The sequence below is a fragment of the Coffea eugenioides genome, chromosome 11 (genome assembly GCF_003713205.1).
Source record: "Coffea eugenioides isolate CCC68of chromosome 11, Ceug_1.0, whole genome shotgun sequence".
NCBI classification, from domain to species: domain Eukaryota; kingdom Viridiplantae; phylum Streptophyta; class Magnoliopsida; order Gentianales; family Rubiaceae; genus Coffea; species Coffea eugenioides.
In genome coordinates, this window is record NC_040045.1 from 43,653,089 (window position 1) to 43,680,956 (window position 27,868).

The window sequence follows — 27,868 nt, forward strand, 5'->3', positions numbered from 1 at the left end:
TTTCCCATCACGTTTTTCGTCTGTTGTCCACAAAAAGCGTTGTTGATTAGTTTTGTCTAGGGGTGAGCAGACGGTACAAATTTGGTAATTCAGTTAGTTGAATTCGGTTATTTGACTTATAGAAATCTAAACCGCTTTCAATTTCGAATTGGTTATAACCGAATTCATTTCGCAACCGATTTCGAACTCGGAAATGGTAATGAATTCGGTTATAAAAAAAAATTGATTTTTAAAAAATTATTACTGATTTGATCCCCAAATTTATTCATAATTTAACACATTACTTATGTTCTGATCATTTTGTGGTTTAATTTAATTGGCATTTATTTGATCACTTATACCTAGAATCCTTAGTCTATGATTTATGGAACACATAAAAAGTGATTAATTTAAACTAGAATAAACCTTAGACTATACAATGATTAGTTATAATTTATGAATTTATAATTTACAATGATTAATAATAAGTAATATTAGTTACAAACTTACAAATTACAATGATTAGTGATAAGTTATATTAGTTACAAACTTATAATTTATTTCAAATCAAAATAAAACTTATTTACTTACATATGTTATTGTGAAAGTCAATACACATTAATACTTGCAAGTTATAGGTTACGCATTCAAATATTCAATAATTCAAACATGAATGATGTATCAAATTACCAATATCTAAATTCTAATTACTAATTATGTTTATAGTTTAATATTTAGTATTATACATATATGTATTAATTATTATCTGATTCTAGTCATGTTACTCATGCATAAAATAATAAGTATTATAGTTATGTTATATTGTTATGTATTACTATATATTTGTATTATTATAGTCATATAACAATTAACAAATACTAAAATAATATATTGTACATTATTATTATTATAAGTGCATGATAATACCATATACTAACTATTATTAATAGCATTTACCTATATAATATAATAATATATTAGTAGTATATACTAATACTAAATAGCATTTATCTATATATTATATAATTTTATAAACTAATTTGGTATTCAAATGTGGTAATGCGATACCCTATTTCATATTACAGAATTTGAATACGAAATCGGTTATTACCAAATTCATAATCTCATTACCTATTTAATACCATATTAGAATTCGGTGAATTCGGTATGTACCGAATTTGTACCAAATTACCAAATACCCGATTTCAAATTACCAAATTGAATTTGAATTCAGTTATGAATTCGGTATGTACCGAATTTGCTCACCCCTAGTTTTGTCTTGCGTACCAGCTTAGGTATTAAAACTGAAGTATCTTTCCCTGTTTGTTTTTGTCCAATTTTCTTGTGTTAAACTTGATCATGTAAAGTATATATATAAAAATAATAATAATAAGGAGCCGTTTGGTTCAAATTCCACAATCACTATCGCTATCGGTATCATAAGGTGGTCAATAATAATTAATTTTGATGAAAACCCATAGTGTGTTTATTAATGTTGGAATGGGTTTTACAATTCATTATTTTTCTTTTTCATTATTTTTTTCTTTTCTTTTTTTACATATGTTGAAATCAACAAAAACGGTGGCATTTTGTTTTCTCGTTTTCACATTTAAGGAGAATAAAACAGAAAATCTAAAGATGATCACCTTATATCCCAAGATAACAGTCAAAACGTTTCAAGACTTCAGCCCATCTGGGTACAAAATCCAGCTTTTAACTGATGGGCTTCCGACGACCAACTTAAAAAATCGTTGGACTGGGTGTCCTGGCTGGGCTTCCAAACTTGGTCAGCCGAAATGCTCTAGTGGATAAGAATCTTTGTTTTCCAGGGATCCAGTTCTGAACAGTGGAAAACAAAATTTCAGAAAAATAAACCCAAAAAATCGATCAATACAACCTAGATGAGATACTTAGATTTTGGTAAAATCGATTTATTTTCTATTTCAAAAGTTTGATAAAACAGTTCTTGATTACCAGCCAAATCACCAAATGTAATACGTTAATAGTATGAATTAATCTTCCATACACTAACATTGTATACACTTACACCATTAAAATGCATGACACATAATCCGAATTTGAATTTGAAACCCAAATTTTTGCAAATGTGTCATGCACCCGATCGTGATAGTGTATATACTGTCAGTGTATATAAAATTTACTCTAATAGTATATCATATGCTGCTGGCAAACTTCAAGACCCTCTTATCTATCTTTAGTCACTTTTGCAACTCACAACCTTGTAGTTGCAGCATTCCGCGAGGCCAGTCCACATTATGCTATTGCTCCATCTCTGGGGAATTCTCTGAAATGGTCCACTGCTCCTCCTCATTTGAAGATTAATTTTGATGCTTCCATCTCCACTGCAGTAGAGTCTTTGATATTGGAGTAGTCATCCGTGACCACGAAGGATCATTCATTGCTGGTTTATCAGAGAAATTTGATGGTATAGCGAGTGCGGAATTGGCTAAAGCTTATATTGCTAGAGAAGCTGTTAACCCTGCAGAAATTTTGATGATCCCAAGTTTTTTTTTTTTTTTGGGGAGGGAGGGAGATGCCGCCTCTATTATCGAGCTAACTTATAAGTGATAAAGAGGACATCACGTCTAATTTAGGTCCGATAATAGAGAAAGTTCGTCTAATTTTGTTAACCAACATTACATTACATTGATGTTAATTGGGATTTCAAGAAAAGCAAATAAGGTCGCACACTTCAACCACCATGCTAAATGCGCCAACCTTTTTGAATCTCTTTGAAATTCCTCCTCAAAATTTGTCAAACAATTCGTGCTGAACGAAGCTCGTTAATAGAATTTTGTTTGTCTTTTTGTTAAAAGAATAATACTCTATATCATGTGCATTACGTACCGTTTAATGCATCATGTTGCCATAAACTAATCTACTAATGTTATAAATTAAAACGCTTGTTGCCATAAACTTATTTTGTTCCTTACTAAATCGGCATGTAATCTGAAGGCTAAAAGCAGCACACTTCTGAACGAGATCCTCACTCACCAAAAAATGATTAGAAGCCTAGCAATTTCTTTAAACAAAAGTATTTAATATAGAATTTTTTCCAACCTCGGGAACATCATGCCGACTGCATATAAATGCAAGGAGGGTAATAATTGTTGGCGTGTGCACATTAATAATGTGATTAGTGTGGAAAGGTTAGTGGCGGTAGCATAGCATAGCATAGGGACGATGAAGAGATGGAGTAAACTTCTGTCGTGTACACAATTCCGAATAAAGTAAACACCCACCATCTATTAAATCCACTTTCAGTAGAAAGGTACACAATTCTTGGTTCACTTGCACAGCAACACTTGGCCTTTTGAATTATTCTACCAAAGGACATGGCAAGGAGACTGGAAAGATGACGACGAACCAAATTGTTATCTGTATAATGTATTACTGCAACAAAATCAAGTATCAAAGAGAGAGAGAGAGAGAGAGATGAAACATTAAACGTCTGTTGACTGCAAATAGTGGGGAACTACTCGTCAACAAACTAATTGTACTTGCTAGATGCGAAGCGGTCCGGTAGAGTAGCAATGTAGCGGTTAAACCTCCTACTGCTTATGGATATTAAGTGCAATGCAGCTTCCATACTAGACATATAAATGCCAAAAAAGCCAACAATCCCAAAACTCAGTACATATTTCTTCTTGGAGTAGGCCATATAAAACTGGAAGATCAGAAGACCTATATAAATTTGGTCCAATCTCACCAAAACCAACTTTATTGCCTGTTTAGGAGTAAATCCCACCAAGCCTAGGTATATTCTTGGCTCCACATGACTTTTGTTACCAAGCATAGAGCAGAACTTGTACCAGGGAAAAGACCATGCAAAACCCTGCGCATAGGATTTTGGGTAAATCTTCCATCTGTTATGATCTACTACTATAAAGGCTTGCCATGATACCATCCACGCTAAATAGCTTTTATACCATCATAATGAGGACGTACTACAGCTAGTATGCTCACAAGTCAAAACCAGAACACAAGAAAACGAAGTGGGACATAGTAGTACATTAAGGAGCATGTTGAAGAGCATGCAGATGATTTTTTTTTTTTTAAAAAAAAAAACAAATTCAACCATCCATAATCTGGTCAGAGAATTCAATTAAACGCAACCGCAGAACTCCATCAATATAACGATTTTCGGTTTAAAGCCCTATATCTTGAATCAAAAGGTACCAATGAAAAGCCCTATTTCCTGAATTAAAGCCCTATATCCCACCAACTCCAGTACCAATATATGTGCCACACCAGGAAGGTATCTCCTGTATGTGTTCATTGAAATGAAGCAAGTCTGATACTTTAAAGCTAATCCATTATAGTTCCTGCATTAGTCTCTTTGCTTTAGAGTAAACTTACAGCAAACTTGACAGTATCAAAAATTCCGAAATTATATATGGAATGACTAAATAGAACATGCAACTCGAAGTTAATACATTATGTTACAGAAGATTTTAATTTGAACATGAATCATGGACTAAAAACTAAATGTGATTTTGAGATGCATTAGGTGATTTTAATAGCTTGCAGTAAATGCAAATTCGAATTTCAGAAATTCCTTAGAGACAAACAGCGAGCATGCGAACATGGGAGCTTAAAAATCATTTATGCATCAGGAAAAATAGTTCACAGAGATCATTAAAAAGTATTCTATCCTACACCTTTTTTCCAGTTAAAACATTATTAATGTATCAACCAAAATCTAGGTAATATAACCGCCTGTGCTCCTATTCCTTGTAAAACTAAGCATGTTCCAACTTTTATAGGGGCCATGCAATACTCAACAATGAGAACACAAGCTATGATGCAGATGACCTACCATTTTGTCACTGTAAATGCCGTTAACAAAGTGTTGAAAAGTGAACACACGCTGAGAGTCCAGAGAATGTAGTTCAGTGCCATACTTGTTGAATACATATGCGTAACTGTACTTAGAATGCTTTCATTTCCTAACAAAACAGAGAACAGAACCCCAAAAAAAAAATAAAAAATCTAATGCAAAAATCTGTTGCTGAACTGCAATGATACCTCTTGATACCCCTGCTCAAGCATTCCCTTTACAATCATCACAGACTAGGAAATCAGGAGAGAGATATGAAACTTAATTCTAAGTAGGATATTATGCAATTATACAAAACCTGTTCTCCAGAAATGAAAACATCTTTGGAAGAAGTTTGTGGAAGGAAAAGCTCAAATTTGTAGCCCATGAATTCCAACAATAAATGTATTCAGTACATATGTCATGTTCCTAGAGAACGACCTTGCATCCTTTATTTTCTCTCCTCACGACAAAGCCAAGAAGATAAAGGATTATAATACTCCAATGACCTAAATTCTTTGATTTTTCGGAAAAGCTCCAACAAATGCTATTCAAAACCTACCAATGTATGGCTCCGTAAAGTTATTAAAACTATCTCTTTGCCTGTGTTAATAAAAAATGGGGGAAGACAATTCCAAGGAAAGAAAATATAGATAGAAATTTGAAAAATGTACTCAAGATCTCTTCCCAAAGAAAACATTCTGTTGAATCTCGAGTCGAATCTGCTAATCCTCCCTATCCTTCCTCCCCCCACTTGGAAAAGGAAAAATATGATTAAAAAGAGTTGGGATAAATTACCCATTAGCAAGAATATTGTGCCACTGAATCAACCTTGTATCCGTTAGAAAAGGCACCATTTAAGTACACATGATGCCCACTGAGTCCAACTCCTCAGCATCCCATTACAGCACAGTTATAGACAAAACTTCCAGACTGCTTTTGGCCAAGCAAGTTCCACTCTGGTGGGCCTTCGCTTGGAACCCATGAATTGACTTCAATGTAGCCTTCACCAACAGTCCTTGGTCCACCAATCACAATAAGTCTGTCACCACATGCCCTAAAAGCCAACCCCCAACCATTCATTGAAACTGCTCGTTCAGGCAATCTTCCAACTGTAAACCATGCTTTATTATGTTTGTCATACTTCCTTACAGCCATATCAGCATAATCAGCAGCATACAGTTCATCATTTACAACAGCAACCAAAGGTGGTGCTTCAGAAGTAGCAGGTGTCTCAGTATCCCTAGCTGCGCCAGTCCGCACAGGGGACATATTTGGAATTTCAGTCCAAATTCTTCTGTCCAAGTCATATTCCTCGCCACAAGTCAGAAGCTTTGAATCAGGTCCTCCAATACCTCCAATTACATAAAATTTTTTATCCATGAAAACCCCGGAACACATCTTCCGTGGTTTATTCATACTTGGAAGTGTATTCCATTGTCCTGTTTCTGAATTATACAGCTCAGCAGAACTAAGGATGTTCCCCTGAGAGTCACAGCCACCAGCTAAAATTGCAACCTCTCCAAGGCTTGCAGAACCAAACAAACATCTAGGTGCATTCATCCTCATTCCAGAAGTCCACATGTTTGTCAACAAGCTGTAACAGTAAATGACATGAGACAGAACTTCCTTTCCGAAAACAAGAAGTTCAGTGCCAACTGCCAAAGATTCCTTGTCTGAAAACACAAAACACTCATTGGGATTCATTGTTGGTAAATGCATCCAACGGCGACGAGAAGGATCAAATGCTTCCCATTCGAGCAACTGGCATGAAAAATAAACCCAGTGCTCAATGACACCAGACTGCCGCCTCAATCTATAAAGCTCACCATTCCTAACTAGGGAGCGAAAACTCCTATTCAATGATGCAATGGCACCATAGTCTGATCTTGAACAATGAATTAGACAGCTAATAGAGTTGTCCCGGCCAATAGCGTGAATGAGGGAACTCGAATCAGAATTACTTCCAGCATGACGCTGATTAGTGGATTCGTCAGCTGGGGACATCGAAAGAGCCCCCAAAGTCAGAGCTGTCTCTAAACTTTTATCAGCATCTGATTGCTTAGGAACCTTTGTAGCAACAAGTTCTTCCTGCCCATCATTTTCTAGCGGCCGCTTCCCACGCAGAATGTCAATTTTTTCCCGCCTGTACATGCAAGCCCAGCTACCTTCTTGGTCACAGGTTCTTGGATAGTCCCGAGAAACCAAACAAGACCTGTCTTCTAACATGTCTTCCTTAATCAACCCAGAAAAGGAAGCTTTATGGACCTCCCTTTGATCCAAAAAAAACCTCGTCACCAGGCAGGATCCACTGCAGAAAAAACAGTAACCGAAATCCAAAAAATCCGGGAAATTTGTCAACAGAAACAAACTTGACATAAACAGCCAAAGGACAAAAAGGGGGCAAAAAATGGAAGGTTAACAGCAGCCTCCAGTTGTCGAACTGGGATAGGAATCGAAGGCCTAAATCAACAGTTCCAGATAATTTTCTTTAATAATTAGGAGCATCGAAGAACACCAGCTTATATTTAAACAGGTATTGCCGAACAGAGTAACGCAAAAATAGAAAAACTGCGACGAAGCTTCTAGTTTTAGGGCCCTATCCATAACTTTAGCTGATCCAAGTTCATCTAAAAACGATCTAAACAGATAAACATCCACAAAAATCCGACCTTGAAATCAAAGCTAATTACTTGGCAGCTCAGAGGACCCTCTGAAACAATCAAATTCCGAAATAATTTCAGCATCCCAAAATCAAAATCACCATCAAAATCAAGTCCTTTTTTTTACCAAATGAGCAAAAGGAATAAACCATAGAGCTAAACTTGCAGACACCAGATCTCTTAAATTCAGATCAGGCCCAGAAATCAAAACCTCCCAAAGTATTAACTACCAATCAAAGATAATCTTGCATTGTTTTCAATCACATGCAGTCCAATTAGATCTATTTATCAAGCTTCTTTCAGCTAAAAACAGATAGAAATTGACTTAAACAACTAATAGAATGAAAGCACAAACAGCAAACCGAGGGGAAAAAAATACAGAGGTACTTAATCGATTAACTGGGATGATAAAAGAAGAAACTTACGGATTGGATAAGAAGGAAGAAAAGGGAAGGAAAGACTCGATTGGAATATGAATACAGAGAGGGAGCTATCCCTCCTCTTTCTTTCTTTATCCTGTATGTCTGTATATCTGTAACTGAAAAAAGTCTCTCTGTTTTTTGGGTTTTTTTCCTCTCTTTTTCGCTGTATATTTGTATGTATGTTTGCGGAGTATAAGATATGGAGATGATATATATGTGTTATAAGTGCAGTTTCAGTTGTTGGCGTTCTGGCTTGGCTTTCTCTTGAGACTGATTCTCCCTTCTGTCACTGCAAATTTAAGACAGGCTTTGGCTTAGTAGGCTTGGGGCATAATCTTGCACTTTGGACTTTGGAGGACCCCCTTTATCTCTCTCTCTCTCTTTCTTCATCTTCTCTCTTTCTCACTCCCTTCTTCCCATTTCTTTCTTTCTATCTTCTCTCTTCTCTCTCTCTCTCTGTCCTCCAGTTTTACTTTTGGTGTTAGTGTCAAACTTTTATTTACAGGTAGTTAAAAATTAAAACACTCAGACATTGGTGCATAACTATCTGTACACAGATATATGTTTCCACGTATATCCCTTTTATCATCAAGACAAAAAAAGACTATGGCCGGAAATAAAACTGTACTTTAAAATTTCTAATCTAGTCCCTAAACTATTTTAAGATCTCCATGTAATCTCAAAACTTTGAAATTAATGGCCTTGTTTGGGATATAAGAAATAAGAAGCGGGAGGAGTGGGGAAGAAGAAGGGGGGAGCTCAAACTCTTGTTTTAAGATGACGAACAAGTACTACTCTTTATCTTATGCATCTTGTTATAACTGATTTTACCGTTTTGATTATTTCTCTCCTAACATCGCATCATATAAAAAGCTCCTACATGATGATATTATTGTCAAAATATTCTTTCAAATAAAAGCTTTCCATATGATGATGTTGTCAAAATATTCTTTCACCTTTTGTTAGATGGGCATGTTTGCATTTTTTGTTTTTTTTACTTTTTTGTCATACTTGTTCAAGATAATTATATTTGGAATTAAGGACCTGCAAAGTATCCTTTTTTTTAAAAAAAAAAAAAAACGAATGACCAATATAGCGTATGTAGAATTACGTGAATATCACCATGTCAAAAGGATTACTGGAATGCCAAATGAGAAGATTCGTGGATTAGTATTTCCAAAAACGGGAAAAGGTTAGGGAGAGTGTTTGGATAGATAAATTATTTCACATATTATTTCATTTGTATTATAAACACATTTTTTAATTCATTTTTTTATATTTTTTATCACCTTTTATCTCGCATATATTACATCGCATCACAAAAAGTGTTACAGTAATTATTTTAAATAATACTCTATCCAATCTCAAACGCAACATAGTTCGGAATAAGGCAAGCAAGAACGTGTAGAAATATTTGACAAGAAAATTATTTGTTTGAGAGGAAATATTTTATTGGAGTTTGATTAGCCCGAACTAGCAAAACTAGCAAACCAACCAAACTCATTTATAATTTCATTTCTTAAAAAGGGAGTAATTGGTTATTCTTGTAAAAAGATGAAAAAGGACATGTACCTTAAATTGTCTTTGCAACAATATACGTGCCAATAAATACATTTCATTTCAAAAGTTGTCAAGTCTATGTGGATAAGTTGTTATGTCTACCATCCTAAGCTCGCAGTTGTCAATTCTTAGCCCCTACATCATCATTTTTTTCCCCTAGAATTTCGTACTACTTTTTTCTTTTAACAAACAGAAGACAGGTCAAATGTAATTTTTTGTTGTCCCTCCTGCGTTTTGCTAAAGGATGAAAGAAGCTAAAAATCACCAGGTCGCACTTTGTTTTGGGAGGTTCTCTATTAAATTGCAGTCTCAGTCAAGTTTGGCCCAAGCACAACATGCATTGAGTTACATCTCGAATTGGCCATCTCGTTAAAAAGCACAAGATTTGACAAAACAAGAAAAAGAAACACAAAAAAAAAAAAAAGGCAGAAGAGGAATCAATGAATACTTTGAATTAGAGCAGCAAATGCCAATATTGCTTGTGAACGCAGAAAGTGTGCTAATGTTGAAATTTAAAGCACAGTTTGAAGATAAGGCCAGACAAAATTAGCCAACAATTGTAGAAAAGTAGTATCATTTGACACCAAATAGCGATCGATGATTATACCGCGTGTATTCAACAAAAAAGAAGGCTCTCAAGAGTTTTTCTTCTTCTTCTTTTTTTTTTTCTTTATTTCATACTGGCAGCAAAAAAAAAAAAAAAAAAAAAAGATTGAGAATGAAAAATACGCAGCAGAGAGAAGGAAAGGTGATATTATTAATTTATTATTAGAGGGCAGCAGGGAGAAAGAAGGGAACTAAGAAGAAGTGTGTAAATTTGAACAGTGGATAGATTCTGAACAATCATTTCATCTTTTTTAATTAGACACAAACAACTTTATTCTATAGGTTAAGGGATAGGGTGGTCGGCTTCAAACTTTCTTGCCTATCACCTTGAAAAATAATCATCACATTCGCCTACCAGTGTCTCTCCTCTTTTCCTTTCTTTTCTTTTCTTTTCTTTTCAAAGAAATCACAAAGGCCATTAAACTAAAAAAAACCCAACCAACCTACTTCACTTGTTGTATATATGGTCCAAGTCATCCAGACACGGGTCAATCACAAAAAGGAAAGGAGCCATTAAGCAAATGTGTTTTCATTTGGTCATCCCTGATTAATTAAGATTGACCATTGATGTGATCACGTTTTTTTGTACTATTAGGCGCCCATAATCCAAAAGCCAACTCCTTTCAAATCCCAACTTTAGCCTTTTGATCCCTAACTACTATAATCCATTCGCCATTTCTGTTCAACATTATTATTAATTTGTCGACGCCACCTTCTTCCTTCTTCTCTCTTTTAATTTGTGCCAGCAGCCTCCTCCTAATTTCTTTCCCTTTTTTTCTTCTCTTTTTTTTTTTTTTTGCCCTTTTTCCTGTGGAGAGACACAAAAGCTGACCAGATGTCCTTCACACTAATTAAATTAACTTATCAATTCTTAAGATTTCATGGACACTGGTAATCCGTAGGAGTATGATGTATGTCGTTATCTGAATGTGAAAATGACCATTATCCAGCTCTAATCTAATCTTTTACAATCACCAAACAAGCAAGGGATGGTGATGGTGATGGTATGGGTATGGTGGTATACATACAATACATATACATATATATATATATATATCTCTGCGAATGCTAATCAAAAGATTTCTGTAATTATTTTACATGTTCGTAAAATGGTCTTTCTGTAGCAGTGGTCACACCGACCCTTGCCGTGTCTTACATAATAGTTAGTTACAGTAGTCTGATCCAGCAGCTCCACCTGAGCCTGAGCGATTAATCTTCTTCCCAGCTGGAGATTTTGACCATATCTAAAGACATGCCTTTTGCTAATATATATGTGTATTTTTATAAAATAACAAAGAAATATAATGGGGGATGCGCAAGTGTTTTTTTTTTCTTTTGTTTGACTTGGCCCCCACCAATAGTCTATAGAGAGCCGTTCAAAGGCAAAACATCAGCTGCAAGATATTCCTATCAACGCAGCCCTAAGTCTAATGTTGATCCTCGCCAAACTCACCCCGTCCCAAAAGAAAAAGGGGAAAAAAAAGGCGTTTAAACCGTTTCCATCTAATCCATTTTTTCCTCAGCTGCAAGATATGATGGTTTCTTTATCTTGAATTCCCTATCAAAGTTGAGGGTTGAGGTCCCAAAAACAAAAAGAAAAAAAAAGAAAAAAAAAAGCACATGAAGTAGCCAGCCATTCGTCGGTTTTGGCAAGCGCCTAACAGAGATGATGGATGGCTACCACTTCCCAACTCTGGATTTGTTTTCTTTTTTCCCCATCATTTTCCCTTTCAAGAAGAAGATAAAAGGAGGTGGGTAGAATTCATATTCCAATTTCCAAATCAAGTATGAAACTTTTGACTGTCTTATCGCCTTCTCAATTCTCATTCCCATCCTCATGCAGATGCAGGGGTAATTTGAGGAAATTGGAAGCCAAACAAAAATAAACATAAAAACAAAAACATGGATTGATTGGTGCATCGGGACCTTAAGGTTTTTTGGCATTTGATGTACTTGACCAATTGCGTGTACGACTCGACTCGACGGCGTCGTGCAATCGTGTAGTGCAGCAGTTGTTGTACCACAAAATTCTGCCAGCTCGAAACCAACGCTTTGAGAAACATCACGTTTGCTTGCTGACCAAAGCCAAAAAGCAGAGAAACGGTAAAAGGGACAGAGTCGTCCTGGTGACGACTCGCTCGCGCGGGCGCGCCAACCGCTTGCGATTTACGATCCCCTCCCATTTCCAGTTTTTTGCATTTTTGCACAGCATAAATGCTGGAGTAGTACGCACGTGCCAGGGAAATCGGATTTTTTGGGGGCCAAAGACACTGCTGGCTTCGATCCACGAGCCACGTGTCGGCGCACGTGGGAACCCCTCTGTGCAAACATGTGTCCAAAAAGCACTATATCTTTTCTCACTTTCTTTTCTCTCTCTCCCTCTCTTTTTTTTTGTTCCTCCACCGAAACTGTTGGTGCTAAATTGTAAGTATTAATGTTTTCTCCGTTACCTTTATCCCTTGTGCGCGTAATTTCTTGCAACATTTTTAATCCTCCAAAATCAATAAATATCACTAATTAGCAACTAAAATCAATAAATACTAAAAGTTAGCTACAAATAAAAATTTTAACAACTATCACTAATTATAATTTTTTTTTAAAAAAAAAAAGAGAAAGAGATATCACTAATTATAATCAAAATTTTTCTCTGTAACCCCACGTCCACGAGAAAATGATCTTCACCTCACTCTATCCCATTTTCCATCACTTTTTTTTTTCTACACAACTTTCTCTCTATATATTCAGACAAGCAAAGTCTTAGTGATTCCAAATTATATTAATATTAGTTTTTTTTTTTTTGGCTTGTAACAGAATCGAAAGTTATGTGCCATCAATTTCTTCTGGTGATGTTTCAGAACTAATTAAATGGTGATACAGCAGAAAAATTAAAGTTAGTAGTCGTAATTGTCCCAAAACATTAATATTATATTGTCTCTTATGAATGTGAGTCAAAATCTATGAACCGCCAAGAATAGTCGAATGAAAGTTCAATTTCTAGAAATTTCAGTCAAACCACATAATTCGGTTGCATTGAAACAATAATAATAATATAAATGCAGAGGCAGTAATCCTGATTAAATAAATGCGTTCTAAGCCAACGGGTCAATAAGGATGGGAATGACTAATGAGGAGTAGGTTAGCTTAACTTTATGGGAAGCAGTGATTTGTTCTAAACTATAATTAATTACTCTCCGCCTCAGTTAATCCCTCCCCCCAAAACAGTTTTTTTTTTTTTTTAAAAAAAAAAAAAAAAAAAAAATGAGGAAGATAAGTACAATGAGTAAGAGGGTCGCATGTGTGAGAATGTCCGCCCCCTGCCGGCCTTTGCTTCCGTGTTTGCTTCGATAATTTATCCTCCCTACCCAAAAAAGATAAAAGAGAAAGAGAAATGACACTTTATTCTTTTTCATTTCTTTTAATTTTCCCGGTAATAAGAGAACTTTATGCTTGCGTCCGGAATTTTGCTGCCAGCCATTAGCAAAATTCTTCACGACAGATCGATCTTTGAAAATGTCGTCCTGTGTTTATTGAAAGTACACCAGATTAGTGAGACCTTTAACTTTTGCTTATAGGGCCAAAAGATAAGCTCAAATAGACCCAAAAAAAAAAAACCCGTATTGCAACAGCTCTCTTTTTTCAAGAGACTGTTTTGTGTGTGTGTGTACTATCTGCATTTTATTACTTTGCCCTTTTATGTATAATTTAATTCTAGCTTCATATTATATGATTGTCATTCTTTTTGGCTTTGCTCAATCCTAGCTACCACATCACTACTACTTTAAAGCTTGGCTTGATCATAATTATCTTTGTGGAGCTAGTTAAGCTTAAGCATAAGTAGCTTGATAAATTAATACGACCCTTAATCCATATTCATTATAGTAACTAAACTGGTGTACGCACATTTTATTTATTTATATCCATGGATCGATGTAGCTTTGTAAGTTAATCAACGCTAATTAAATGATATGATCAAACACGTACAACAGTCTTGCGATGCCAAAGGAAAAGCATATCCACGCTGATTGATTTTCATTCTTGAGAACTAGTAGTGCATGATTAGATTAGATTGGAATATATGAGAGAGAGAGAGCAGGGAAATTTTGAGGAAGAGAAAAAATGGTAAACAGGGGCACGTGCAGACATATGGATCATCTTTCGGGGCATATATATGGAATAGAATATTAAAGTAATAATTATGATGATTATATAAAATCTGTGAGGGTACAATAATAATAAACAAACTTGAAAACCAAGCAACTCCACTATATCATGCTCCATGCACTACTATACATACATCTATATGTATATATATATATATATATCCCAACCCACAAAAAGATACTGGTGGCGTGCACTAACCCACTTCATAATACTCTCTCCCTCATGGTTTCGAGGCACTAATTTCTCCAATCTTATCCATCCACGTGTCTACCACTTGTCTAAAGACGTGTGGTCATGTGAAGCATTATTGGATGGTGAGAAAGTTGTTCTCTCGTTTATGTATGTGGACTCTGCTTAACCCTCATCTCAATTAATCTCAAACAAACACGCACTACAATTTATGTAGTACTGTACAAAATATTTGCTAAGGTTAATGTTAATACGAGAAAATTAACCATTGATTGACTTGAATGATCCGTCCTTTGACTTCCACTCATGCTGCACAATGCATCATCGATCATTTTTACTTCTCTCTCTCTCTCTCTCTCTATATATATATATGTTACATGATGATCTGAATTCTGCATAACGTTTCTGTGAACAAAACGTACGTCTCTGAGTTGCCCTTGATTTAAAATGTTGAGGATGTACACTTGTACTCGCAGTTGGATAATCATCTCTCGAGTGCGATAGATTCTCTTTGCGTTGCATTTGATAAAAAAAGTATGGCCGGTCTAGTAGTGAAACAAAAAACCAACAAGGTTGCAACAAGAAAGTTATTCAAATTAGTACCTACCTAATTGTGTGCTTTATAAAAGAATTAATTTGACACTAATTAAACTGCTATTTATTACACTAGAAATCGATCCTAACAACAATAATATTCTTCATCGATAGCAATAGTAGTACGTAATTAGTAAAAGACTAATTAAAGTCACCGTCAAGCAGTCTTAAATTCTCAACACAGTAATATATCCCAGTTTAATTTGTTGCTCTTGAGGGCTTCTGTCAACTGGAGGCGCCATGTTATATATAGTTTTAACGGTAACCCAAATGCATATATAGTTGACGGACGATCTATACAAAACAATTAAAGTGAATTCTAGAATAGGAGTAAAATTCAAGAGGGTAAATCCCAGTCTGTCTACGTACGGCCTTTTGTCTTCATCATATATGTAAAAGTTGATCCTACAACAACAAAAATTCAAGTTGGCCATTAATGGTGGTTGGAGTTACGCAATCTTATGGATTACAACTCGAACGACAAGCTGCCAATAATATTTTGTTCATTTGCAGCACGCAATCTACGAAGCAAAGAGATGGGGCGTGCTTTTTTTTTTCCCGTTTCTGCACTCCCATTTAAGTTAACTCATCTCAGTGGCGGGCGAGATGGGTTTCTCTCCTATATGGATTGGTGCTGCTCGTTTATTTACTAATTTAGTAGGTAGCATTGTATCAGAAAGTACGTTGTTGCATTGCATTTGCTTGTGGAAGTTAAAAAAACCCTAGTGTGTGGCAAAAGGTGACACATTGCTGATGAGAGCTAGTTCTTAACATTATCGAAATCTTTTTGTCTTGCTCTTACGACTCTAAAGTCAATTTAATTAATTACTACTCGATCATCATTTTCCTTAATTAGGAAAATATTATTATTCGTTCTAATTAAGACTACATTTATCGCTGATCAGTTATCTTGATCGGCATTGGCTATATATAATATGACAGCCTAATTAAGATGCGATTTTAGTACTATGAGAAAGAGAAGGGGAATCACGTACGTACTAGCTGGATGATCATCTGATACTTTGTACTTGTTGATGAGTAGGTGCAAATTTGAGCTGTCGACCGACTAGAATGGTTTACAAATTCTTGTCAGTAAAATTGCTGAATGATTAATTTGAGTTCAAGTGAAAGATTGTCGACGGAGTATTTATTGAATGATTTGTGTTGTAAACCTAACGTACACCTGAGCATGCACGAGGGGAAGGCAGGCTAGCTTGATGACTTGCTGATAATAAATCTGATTTTTCTTTCTTCTTCGTTGTATTTTTTTGGGGTTGGGGGAGGAGGAGGAAGAGGGCTTCTGTCACTATTATTAAATTCGTTTTCGCATAATAATTTGCTTGCGTCGGTTGATGGTGTTATTTGTTGCTTGGTTTGGGGTGAGAAAGAAGGGAAGAAGAAAATGAGGTGTGGCTGTCCATGTGACATGTATGGGGTTTCCATGACATGGATTGCATTTGTTAGTTTGAGATTAGTATCTGTCAAGGTCCCACTTTTAACAAATAAAGTTTATGTGTTTAGGACCAAAATTCTTTGAGAGATACAGAAACAAATCAATAATATTTGCTGTGTTATATATATATATATATACACACACACACTGAGTATACCTCATTAATATGCTTTCCTTTGACAAAGTAATCCTTCTTTATTTCAAAAAAAATTAATTCTTCAAATCGAGGTAATTACCCCATCATCAAATTATTGCATGTCATAGTGATTTTGTAGTATATATATATATGATTTTCTATAGCTAATACCCCATCATCAAACTCAAGTATATATTTACGTCTGTTTTCTCTTTGTAACTTTTTGGCTAGGATCAATATTCATATTCATGTGTGGCGTGGGCGGAATTAATTGGCTACCAGGTAAACAATACTCGACACGTTTGGTTGGGGTGTTAAGTACTATATCGGAGAATTCAATCCACACTTCACTTGATGATTAAAAACATTGAACCTTTTACTTGTCATAATTACTATCATTAGTCACGACGTGGATACACTTTTCAATAATTAATTAGAGTTAGAGCTCTTGCTCTTAATGTAATGTAAGACTAAATACTCAATATAAATCTACGACAGCATGTACGCGAGAATTCTAACTTTTCTATCTAATGATTGTTAGGGTCATTAAATACCGGTTGTTAACATCAAATTAAATTTAAAAAAAAAAGAGAAGTATTTCTCTTGCATAATAATTGTTGGGTTTGAATTTTATCAAACGGTTGGTTTGGTTGATGGGATAAAATTCAAATTCAGCAATAATCTCCATCTTCCCGATCTGATCTGAAGACAGATGATTTAATTCCTCGCAAAACAATTTGGTTAGGCAAGTGTCAATTTTCAGGGCTTAATTAATCGTCCCCCTTTTCAAATTAATTAAAAAGAAAGTCTTCCCTCCCGTCCAATTCATCTCCTATCTCCATCCCAAGCACTGTTGTCCCTTAAAAGAATTCTGCAGTCTTGAGAGATAATAAAGAAAGGGAGGCATGAAATCCGTGAATTTCGCCAAACCAAGCAAAGAGACTATTATTATTACGATCACAAACCCCAAACTCTACGAGGCCATTTAAGCGGCCACATACATGAAAACGACGTTGCCCCATTTGAAGACTTTGCCTAAAGATATTTCATTCTGCTGATTAAAAGCATCTTTAATTCTTAAGCTCTCGGTATCTTTTTCTAATTGGCCATCACCGCCCCAATAAAAAGCCATTTTTGATGCCTCCATGGCCTCCCTCCTCTCTCTCTCTCTCTAATAGGACGGACCCAATTAATGACGTGACTTGGAACATTGCCCATCACATTTCCACTATGGCCAATCATCAAAGTCCCAATCAAACCCTAAAGTCCTTGCAATATATTAAAAAAGTGGGAGATTCCCCCCACCTTCTAGTCTCTCAAAAATCATCCACCTCCCTTAATTATGCCTAGCTCCGATTTTAATTTTAATGGCGAATCTAATGTCGTATTATAGTTGAGAGTTAGCTCCTCTAATATGATGGGCTGATGTGAATTGATCTTGATCAGCAGAGAATAATGCATTTTAGTTTATTCTCCTCCTGCATTTTGTCATGTCAATCAGGAATATATATATACATATATATATATATGAAATTATATATGAGAGGACATCCATCTAGATCTAGGTCTAGCCATGCATGAGTGAGCTAAGATGTGATTCAAGTTGTGCTGCAAGATTTGAAGTATCGCGCGCATAGTTTAGGAGTTCAACTAAATAAATTTATAACGAATCCAGCAGGCATCTGAACTCTCCAATAATAATCCATTTTACAAAAACAATTAAGTTGGATCGATGTTCCGCAATCGCATTGGACACTACTTTTGACATAGTCTCACGCCCATTAATATATGCCTGGAGCTAGGTTTAATGCACAACTTCAAACTTATCTTTCTTTCATCATTAATTCTTCTTCATCATCAACGACAAATTTATACAACTTCAATGGTTGGAACTGATCAGCTTCATATTCCAAGTCCTAATACCAGTACAGCACTTGGAATCCCCCTCCCTCATTGCTCATTGTGCAAATTAAAATTATTGGAACATGATCATGTCTATAATTTTGTTTTTGAGCGAACAGATAGTTCCAAACGCTTGAGTTGGACAAACTGCCAGCTTAAAATTGGTCCGTTAGTTGATTAATTCTTTAAACTCGTTGAGTTCCAAATCTCCACCACCAAAATGAACGTACTTTACGTGATTCTACCAAGTTTAGAGGACAGAATTTTGGAATTAATTTCCGGAAACAAAAGTACAAATAATAGTTTGAAGAATCAGAATCTGGTTCTGAAAGAATATGTGGCCATTTGTTTTCCTTTCATGTGTCTGTATCAAATATGAAATTCACTTTCCATCGATCATATTTAGTTGTCCTCCCGCTGTATTCACTCTAGTAACTAGAACAAAAGGGTAGTCCAATCATGGCCTCTTTTAGCACCGGGCATATACCCGAGAAATGCCCCAACTACACGCAATGCCTTCAAGCCAGGATATCTAATCTAATAGTAGCAGAGATGCCAGCAGCAGAACATATATATACATAGCAATTTCCAGGGAGCCCACGATATATAAGAGGATCCTTCTTCTTTTCTCGCATCTTGTCCAGCGATGACGTCCTACAAAAAAACAAATTAAAAAATCAGTGACTTTTCTGTATCCAGAATGTAGTTTCCCTCGTTCGCAGAAGACCTACGCATCTTCCTGTGATTTATAATTTTGCACGCATGCGTCATGCACGAAATATCTTGAAAATTAAAAATTCAAATTTTACATATATGTTATGTACTGATATCTATATGTTAGCGTATAAAAGAAAGATTAATCAGTATGTTATGTATATATATAGCGGGTAATTTATCAACCTTTTGCAGAGGAGGAATTGATCAAGCGGCAATCTCGAAATGAACTTCCATTCCAGAGGAGGGGGATCGGATACGATGACAAAAGAATGATTGAATATTGTAGGCTCGTGGCTGCGACCTATTAACCTTTTGGAGGAAAGTTATGAGGAGCAGAAAAATCATTGCTACGCTACGTATAGGGGCGGTAGTCTAATATGATCATCTTTGAAAAATGAAATCTTGCACGCACTTTCCTTAAATGGTGGACCTTTATAGCATTGTCGTGCAAAGATTGCCAGCTCCCAGGAGATGAGTCTTTAACTAACTCCTAATGGGTGACTATTAAGACTTTTATGATTTGATTTTTCAACAAATTTGAAATATTGAGTTTCAATTAGTCTCGTGAGGACCACTCAACGCTTTCAATCAAGATTGCTGTCAATCCAGTTTACCGGTGGAGGATGATTGATTCCTTTTCTTGCTTCTACAATGCAGCTTGCAGCCAGCTCCAGCTGCGGCCGACTTCTTTATTCTCTCCAACCTCGGCTGAAGCTTGTGTCGTGCTCCAGTTACCACGCTTTAAAGCTGTTTGTTATATGTGTCAGTTGAACTACTTTCCAGAGATGCACCACACTGAGCTAATAGCCCAACATTCTTGAATAAATGGGCCAAAATTAGCTGCGGTTCCCGGTAAAAACTCAGTGATAAGATCTTAAGTCAAGTGGGCCTGTGTCCTTAATAGATTGGGCTTTGGAGTGTTTGGATAGGAACTATTTTTTAAAACTTTATTCGTTGGCATCAAAAATATATTTTTTTATCTTTCTAATTACATATTTATCTTATCTCACGTATAAAAAAAAAGTTTCGGTGACTATTTTTAATAATGTTCTATCCATACACCCTCTGTGTTTGACATTGAATCCATATTTTGTGTAACAAAAAGGTCAAAAAATGTCAATATTTTTTGATAGACTTTACTGACATATTTTAATATCTAAAAATTGGGGTGAATGAATGCGTTCAATTGTTCAACACCCATCCTTGTTTGTATAACTTGTACAGTCAAAATCACTTTTGTCATCTAAATGTATTTGCTCTTTGAAATTTTTACGAACTTAAGAATTCTTCGATTCAGCACATAAAGCAATACAAATTAATTGCAAGTGTACATTTTCAATTGTCAATGAATGATTTCAGTTGATAATTATCTTCAGATGATGACATATCTGATCCGAAAAAGATATCCTTATGTCAAGAATTTATATCAAATGTACAACTAAACAAAAACATTAAATTGGAGTTCATGCAATTGAATGAGAAATAGACCCTTCTCTTTGATTTTAATCACATAAACTCCATTGTTATCTTCCACATTTTCGAGAAAACATCCATTAATGTCTTGACTGGAATATGCATCAAAAAGCCAAAAGAAGAAATTGACTTCTTTTTTTTTTTTTTGGGAAGAAAAAATGAAATTCACTTCTTAGATGATTAAACAAACACATTGGACGATCACAAACGCAGATGTGCCCATTAAAATACTTGTAGAAGCTAATTGTCATGGTCCGACGACCATGTAACAGGCTAGTTAGAGAAGGGACTTCTAAATATATCTCCTCGGGTCCTTCCTCACCTACTACAATTAAAAATATATATAAAAAGAGAAAAAATAGTACAGTAACGAAAAACTTTATCCCCTAATTCTTCTGTAAAGCAGTCTGTAGAGTGTAGATAAATTTACACAGAGCTGAAAATTGGTAGAAAATCAGGCGCCAAGGTCAACTGTCCACCGTGATGGGAAGATGCAAAAGGGTGAAGGAGTTGATCCCTCTTGTCTCCTGTGCATTTCTTCTCTGTTGGGGCTTCAATGATGCCTTTGCTGCAGAACCCGAGATGGGTACCGCCCGTGTTGTCTTTCAGGTTCAAACTTTAACCCCTGTATAAGCCTTGTACCTTCAAAGACAGCAACTTTATTATTATGTGTTCCGTATTCAAATGTGAAATGTAGATTCATTCACCGTAGATTCTTGATGCAATGTTGATTACCAGCTCTTTGGGAATAGTAAGTTAGTTAAGTGATGTATTGTGCCGAATTTTCGCGACACTCGGATCGAGATTCAATTTTTAGTTGGCGTTTTCTTTGGTATGATTGTCTAATCCTCGTACTGGGAATAATTGAGTTCATTTATAGCTTGATGAAAAGATTGGATTTGTTGCATGTTGATGCCATGCCTCATTCTAGAAGAGTAACAAAAATAATCATATATTAATCGTTTTGATGAATTTCAAGAGAGATTTTTTTTTTAGGCAGAGCTTAGTGGGTTTGTGATATTCGCCAAAAATGGAAAACAAGGAAATTCCTTTGCTTCTTCTGTATTACATGGAGTTTGAGAAGTTTTGGATTAAGTTGATCGAGTATTTTAGAGTTTATATACTGTTAATACAAATACAGGAGTCAATAAGTGGGGCAAATAAATTTTGCCTTGGCATGCCTCGTACTACTCGGTAACTTAGGCAAGGGAAACGACTCTGTTTGAGAAAGTTCTGTTGTTTGATGTAAATATGTAATTCTGCACGTGTACTCCTTGCAGAAGAAGTGAACAATATAAATCTGTATTGATGCTATTACTACTACACCCTAGTGACCCCATTTGAGGCAAACCATGGTTGATACGCAGCACAAAATTCCCCTTGCAATTCATGTTTCTCCATTTGCATTAAATTCATTGTCTTACTTATCACTTCTGACTCCCCAATTCTATACTCAACAGCCTCTTTCCAAATAAGAAAGGAAAGGATGAAAAAAGAGATGGAAAAGAAAAGGAATGCCTGAGAAGCGTTTCATTTTTGCTCTCTCTCTCTCTCTCTCTCTCTGACACAGCTTTTCTCTCAGGGAAATGCACCTGGGGAGTGGTAGGGGATTTTTTTCATGCTTTAATTGAAGGAGGTTTTAATGTGGTTTGATGCATTTCAATGCAGACCAATTATGGGGATATTGAATTTGGCTTCTACCCTAGTGTTGCTCCAAAAACAGTGGACCATATATTCAAGCTTGTTCGCTTGGGATGCTATAATACCAATCACTTTTTCCGGGTATTTACAAGGAAGTAAAGAACAAATAAATTTCTAATAAATCACTGGGTGCATTTTTGCATAAAATTATGGAACATTTATCTGCCTGAATGCAGGTTGACAAGGGATTTGTGGCCCAAGTGGCGGATGTTGTAGGAGGAAGAAGTGCTCCATTGAATGAAGAGCAAAGGGTGCTTGCTCAAAAAACTATTGTTGGTGAATTCAGTGATGTCAAACATGTAAGAGGAATTCTTTCTATGGGAAGGTAATGGTTTTCCACAATGTAATCATGTTGGATGGTCAGTGGCAAACTTTGCTTGGGGAAATATGGATGTTGGCATAAAATTTGTTATACAAAATTAGATGCTTAAGTTGTTTTGGTATTGCTGTTCTAATCTAAGAAAAAAAACATGGTTTAGCCTTGAGAGTTTTTGTTTTTAACCATTGTTTGCTCTATACTTACTCTTTCGCATATTGCCTCCTTGTAATATGCTGTTCTGCTCCATCCATCTGATCTAATTGAATTCATTTACATGGAAAGTTAGAGCTCTTAACCATGATCAGAGACTTTTGAAGTGGACTAAAGACTTCTTAAGAGCAGTAGGATCTTTCAGTACAGTAGAACAAAACTCATGCATACATCTCTTCTTTTGGTACTGCACATCAAATGTATGTGATACTGTGCAAAGAGAAAATTATAGCTTTTTTATGACTTAGCAAAATGCTGAAAATACACGTATGCTTGTCTAGTAATTGCCTTGGAATGCCACCTCTGATGACAGTGGTTGCAAACTCTAATTGTATATATGAACTCATTTATTTGCCTAAACATCTTCTAGTCTTCTTGCGTAGGTATTCTGATCCAGACAGCGCTCAATCCTCATTTTCTGTACTCCTTGGAGATGCACCTCACCTTGATGGCCAAGTATGCCAGAGGAATCTCTCGTCCTTCAAATTTTGTTTTTCACACCACTCAGTTATGTCACATGATCACTAACCTCTTTTGCTCACCTTCAGTATGCAATATTCGGGAAACTTACTAAAGGTGACGAAACATTAAGAAAGCTTGAGCAACTCCCTACTAAGAAGGAAGGGATTTTTGTAATGGTATGATTCATAGTTCATCATTTTTCCAGTTCTAGATGTTTAGGATAATTGCACTTGCTTAGAACAGTGAGCTAAAGTTTGCTTATAACTGGATGATATTTTACGTTGAAATGCTGAGGCAGAGGGTGGAAGGGGGATGAAGGTTTATCTTCATTCTGTCCTTGAGATGAGATTGACCAACTGGGCCATCAGCAACCTTTGTGTCTGTGATCAACTAAGTATACTTATTGGGATAGCTTCTTTTCACTGTATTGCTTACACGTTTTGCATAATGAAGGCATATAAATGCATATAGGTGGGTCGATTGCGTTCTTCTAAGTTGGTTTTGGCTGTGGCTTCAGTGCTTTGGAGTATTTAAATACATGCTTGTTTGGTTAGTCGCCGTATAGGCTAAATGTTTGAACTGTCAACTCACCAATTTTTCATCATATGATCACTAAATGTATGAAAGTTCTGGAGTCTTTCTGTACTTGTATGTGTGGATCCATAATGACTTTATGCCTTCATATTTGGTTGCACAATACTTCTTGGTCTTTTCTGTTTGTAAAAACCAAAAGCCTCGTTTTCAATCCTTGTCATCTCTAGTTGCTTTGTGTATGTAACTAATGTGTTCCACTATGAAACTTTTCAGCCCACTGAACGCATCACCATCTTGTCATCATATTATTATGGTAAGACCTTGGTATTCTCTGCAGATTTGTATGAATTATAGCTGATATATATCCCAAAATTGGCTTGAACTGTCAAACTTACTGGGTGTGAGTGCAGGAAATAGCACTTGGAATGTTGGTAAATATTTGTCTCTCGCACATTGCAATATTTAGATGCAGATTTTTTCTTTTAAAGGCAATATTGTTTTTTCTGAGTTTCTGTTCAAGCTGAGTACTCTCCTACGGGCATCAGCTATTTACCTTAGATTTCAGCTTGTTGGTTAAGCAAATCACTTTGTAGCACGAAACGAATACACAACAAGCTACGTTTTTGTTATAAAAGTTATCAGTTGGATTTCAGCTTGTTGGTTAAGCAAATCACTTTGAAGCACGAAACGAATACACAACAAGCTACGTTTTTGTTATAAAAGTTATCAGTCGGAAAGGATGAACTGTCTCTATGCTCATTATATATGCCGAACATTCACATGAAACTTATATTCTATGACTGTAGCCAAAATATGATATTTGGAAAAAAATTGTTTCTTTAATAATGTTTTGACTGTCTGTCGGACTTCAAGTGTCCAGTAATTCAAATAAGAATACAAGAATCTTTTTCAAATGATTTTTTTTTAATGAGTTAGATGTCAACTGTCTTGGTGTTCTGGAAACAGTAAAAGAAATTTCCTGCTTCATTGATTGTTTAACTCTTTCATGTAGTTGTTCTTAGTATTGCAAAATGGAACAAAAATAAGATGACCACATTCGTGAAAGAATTAATTAAAAAAGGGCTCAAATTGTCTCTATATCTAGCTTCATAAGAATAAATGTATGTCTATTTTGTTTACTTAATGCAAATTATTTTCTCATTAATTTGTTCATAATGTGATTGTTGGTGATGAATTGTTAAAAATGGTACTGGAGCAAAACATAAATCTTATGAGAGCTGAATAGCCATAACGTAAATTTTCCATTTTGATCTATCAGCCTACTATTGTAACCTAATTGCAGACAAAATAAATTTTTTTTTTTTTATTTCAACTAATCAGTTACCTTTTGTCCTTTTTTTTTTAAATCATCATCAGCCTTCTCTCGTTCAATATTGTTACTTGGTCATTTCATTTATCTTTAGACACCGAGATGGAAATATGTGAACCAGATAGGTCATTGTTGAAACGGAGGCTTGCTGCATCTGCTATCGAAATTGAGAGACAGGTATCTGCTTTACAAAATTTTACACAAGTCAACATGCATTTCAAAATCTACTCCTCAACGAGGATTTAATTAACATTGCAGAGAATGAAATGCTTTCCTTAACCGAGAAAAAATGAAGTCAGTCCAGTGACGCTCATCTGTAAGTTTTCTTCTGCTATTTGATCAATGTAAAATATCTTTTGTACTTGCTGTGTGTTAAGCTTAAGTTTCAAAAGGTTCCTATGAGTATCGTAGTCCCATCAGGATGGTGCTAACAAGCAATCAACAGGTGCAGATACAATGAAATTTTATGTTGCACATCAGCAGGCATCTCATATGATATCTGAATGATAAAGAAGCAACTAGCTAGTATGCTTGAATTTACAACTTCTTGTGGTCTTTGACTTTGCTGATAAAATATCAGTTTCATCTGTATATATGCATTTAGTGTGTGGCATACACCTTGTCCATGTTCTGTAAATTTGTCTACAGAGTCCTACCTTATGCTTCCTCTGACAGACTCATGTGAAGCACATGTCGGGCAGACATGAATAGAACTTAATTGTCTGAAATGTGGCACCAATGGATTGACTAAAGTTCTTGCAGTTTTGCAGTGGATACATCTCCATTACATTAATATCATGTCTTCAGTGTTTAATTGACAATGGTAGTCTTACTCTTTCTCAGTATTAGTGTTGCATGGTTCTAAAATGCGTGGAGTTGTTTCAACTGAGGGCAGGGAGGGAAAACTGCAAGACCTAGACTTGACAAAATAAAATTTTGTTGGATGTCCCAAACATGATGGTTTGAGATGTCTGTCATTGGTCATGCTTTGTCCCACTGAGAGGATGGATTTCATGTCTCCCTACTGTGTTTGTAGCCTGGGGTGCAAGGTCTCAAGTCATAAAATAAATTGTTGTTTCTCAAAAAGTAACTTCATCAGTGATCCTTGAACCTTATGCTTGGCCTTTGGCTGACCACTATCTCTCCGATCTTGGTTGCACATAAAGTGCAAGGCGACAAGCTGAAGCTGTTGGACGGGTGACTTGTTGGTCTACTGATTGAAATCTAAAATTTTTATTGGGATGTTTATTATACTTACTCTATGCATAAAAAGAAACCAGAGATAAATACGCCGGGGTAAAAGTTGAAGTGCTTCTAATTGTTAGTCCAATCTAACTGAATCAAATGGTGCTCTTATTCATCTATATGGTTGTTATACTCTGTGCCCTTGCATGACCTATACTCTGGTTTTTGGACAAGTGGTGATATAACTTGTCAAAAGGCTGTCATTTCTTTTGGGATGTCATGCTTATTTGATTAGGCATTCTTGATTCACATAATTCTTCTAATCTGATGAGACTTCTTGCAGAATAGGGAACGAATGAGTGAATTAGCTGTAAGCCATCTTTCTTTGCTTAGATGGTAATTAACCGTTACAAGTTGCAGGCATTGGTCAACGGAAAGAGATCTAGATAACTGTTGTAATATTTCTTGATCAGCTAGTTATATTAGGATATTGGAGATTGACTAAAGGTCGTATTAGAAAGAGAATCAGGTAAAATAGCTTCTGTAGGGCCCTTTGCCACCCTTGCTGCTCCTCTGTGTTGCTCTTAACAAATCATGGTCATAGTGCAACTCAGTTAAGAGGTTAATGTTCTTGATGAATTTGGATGATAAGATATTGTTGACGTGTGGTTACTTGTGTTCCAGGAGGAAAGCTGAAAGCCCTGATGCGGTGGATAATCAGAAAGCTATCCGCGAGAAGGTATTCGAATCTGATGATCAAGATGTAGGGGGAGAGAGAATGAAGCATAACCTAGAAGACCTCGGAGCTGACTGGCTTCGGAACAATTACTGAATTTTTTCTTCTGTAATTAGAACTTTTAACTGGTTAATATGCTTTTTCACTCGAGGGATGCTATTTGGCCTGTTGAGAGACGATTGTCGTCACAGGAAGGTTTCAATATTCGTGACCTACTAACCTTGATGCATGATTAATTTCACAGAAATTTTCCGCAGAGAGTAGGGTGCTAGAAGGTGCCTTCCCGGAGAATGTGATTGAGCTTTTTCCGTTCCTCACACATCCCTGAAATATGCGATGGTGAGATGTATACTATAGCAACATGTGGTGCCTTGTCTTAGAAAGCGAGTTCAGCTTTGTCTTCATCGCTGGGAAGAAAATTATTGTTTCGAAAAGTGAGTGCAGTACGTCGATCAAGTTGCACAGTACTGTAACTATCTGTCACACAGTGTGGAAGATCTCAACTTAAACCATATCTTCACCCCAGCCAATGGTCCAGATTCCTGGGCTCTTTCCTCGCGCGTGATTTTTTTCAGGAGTAATTTGTTCGTTTCCTGTCTTGTGTCTGTGGATTCTCGAAGCTCGACGACAGGCCTCTTCACTATTTAGTCTCTACAGAAAACGATTTTGAGCCAATTATTGATCAATCGATGTGTA

At 35.9% G+C, this 27,868-nt stretch overlaps 2 protein-coding genes across 3 annotated transcripts; one reads left to right on the top strand and one right to left on the bottom strand.

Moving 5' to 3' along the window:
- Positions 1-3,296: 3,296 nt before the first annotated feature.
- On the bottom strand, positions 3,297-8,265 carry LOC113753119 (F-box/kelch-repeat protein SKIP11-like). Of its 2 annotated transcripts, XR_003464975.1 has the most exons (3): positions 7,908-8,265; positions 5,618-7,130; positions 3,297-3,835 (listed from the first exon to the last, which is right to left on the bottom strand). XR_003464975.1 is itself a non-coding variant. In XM_027297217.1 (2 exons), exon 2 carries the CDS (start codon positions 7,046-7,048, stop codon positions 5,711-5,713), a length of 1,338 nt encoding a protein of 445 aa, XP_027153018.1. In that variant the 5' UTR covers positions 7,049-7,130; positions 7,908-8,265; the 3' UTR covers positions 4,878-5,710. The 2 variants fall into 2 exon arrangements, 1 of the variants encoding a protein (XP_027153018.1); XM_027297217.1 differs by lacking the exon at positions 3,297-3,835 and having other exon boundaries at positions 4,878-7,130.
- Positions 8,266-21,012: 12,747 nt separating this feature from the next.
- LOC113754250 (peptidyl-prolyl cis-trans isomerase CYP23) lies at positions 21,013-27,428 on the top strand. Its single transcript, XM_027298619.1, has 9 exons — positions 21,013-21,304; positions 22,364-22,477; positions 22,573-22,721; positions 23,309-23,381; positions 23,474-23,563; positions 24,195-24,234; positions 25,346-25,428; positions 25,510-25,567; positions 27,121-27,428. Exons 1-8 carry the CDS (start codon positions 21,179-21,181, stop codon positions 25,528-25,530), a joined length of 696 nt encoding a protein of 231 aa, XP_027154420.1. The 5' UTR covers positions 21,013-21,178; the 3' UTR covers positions 25,531-25,567; positions 27,121-27,428.
- The last annotated feature ends 440 nt before the right edge of the window (positions 27,429-27,868 follow it).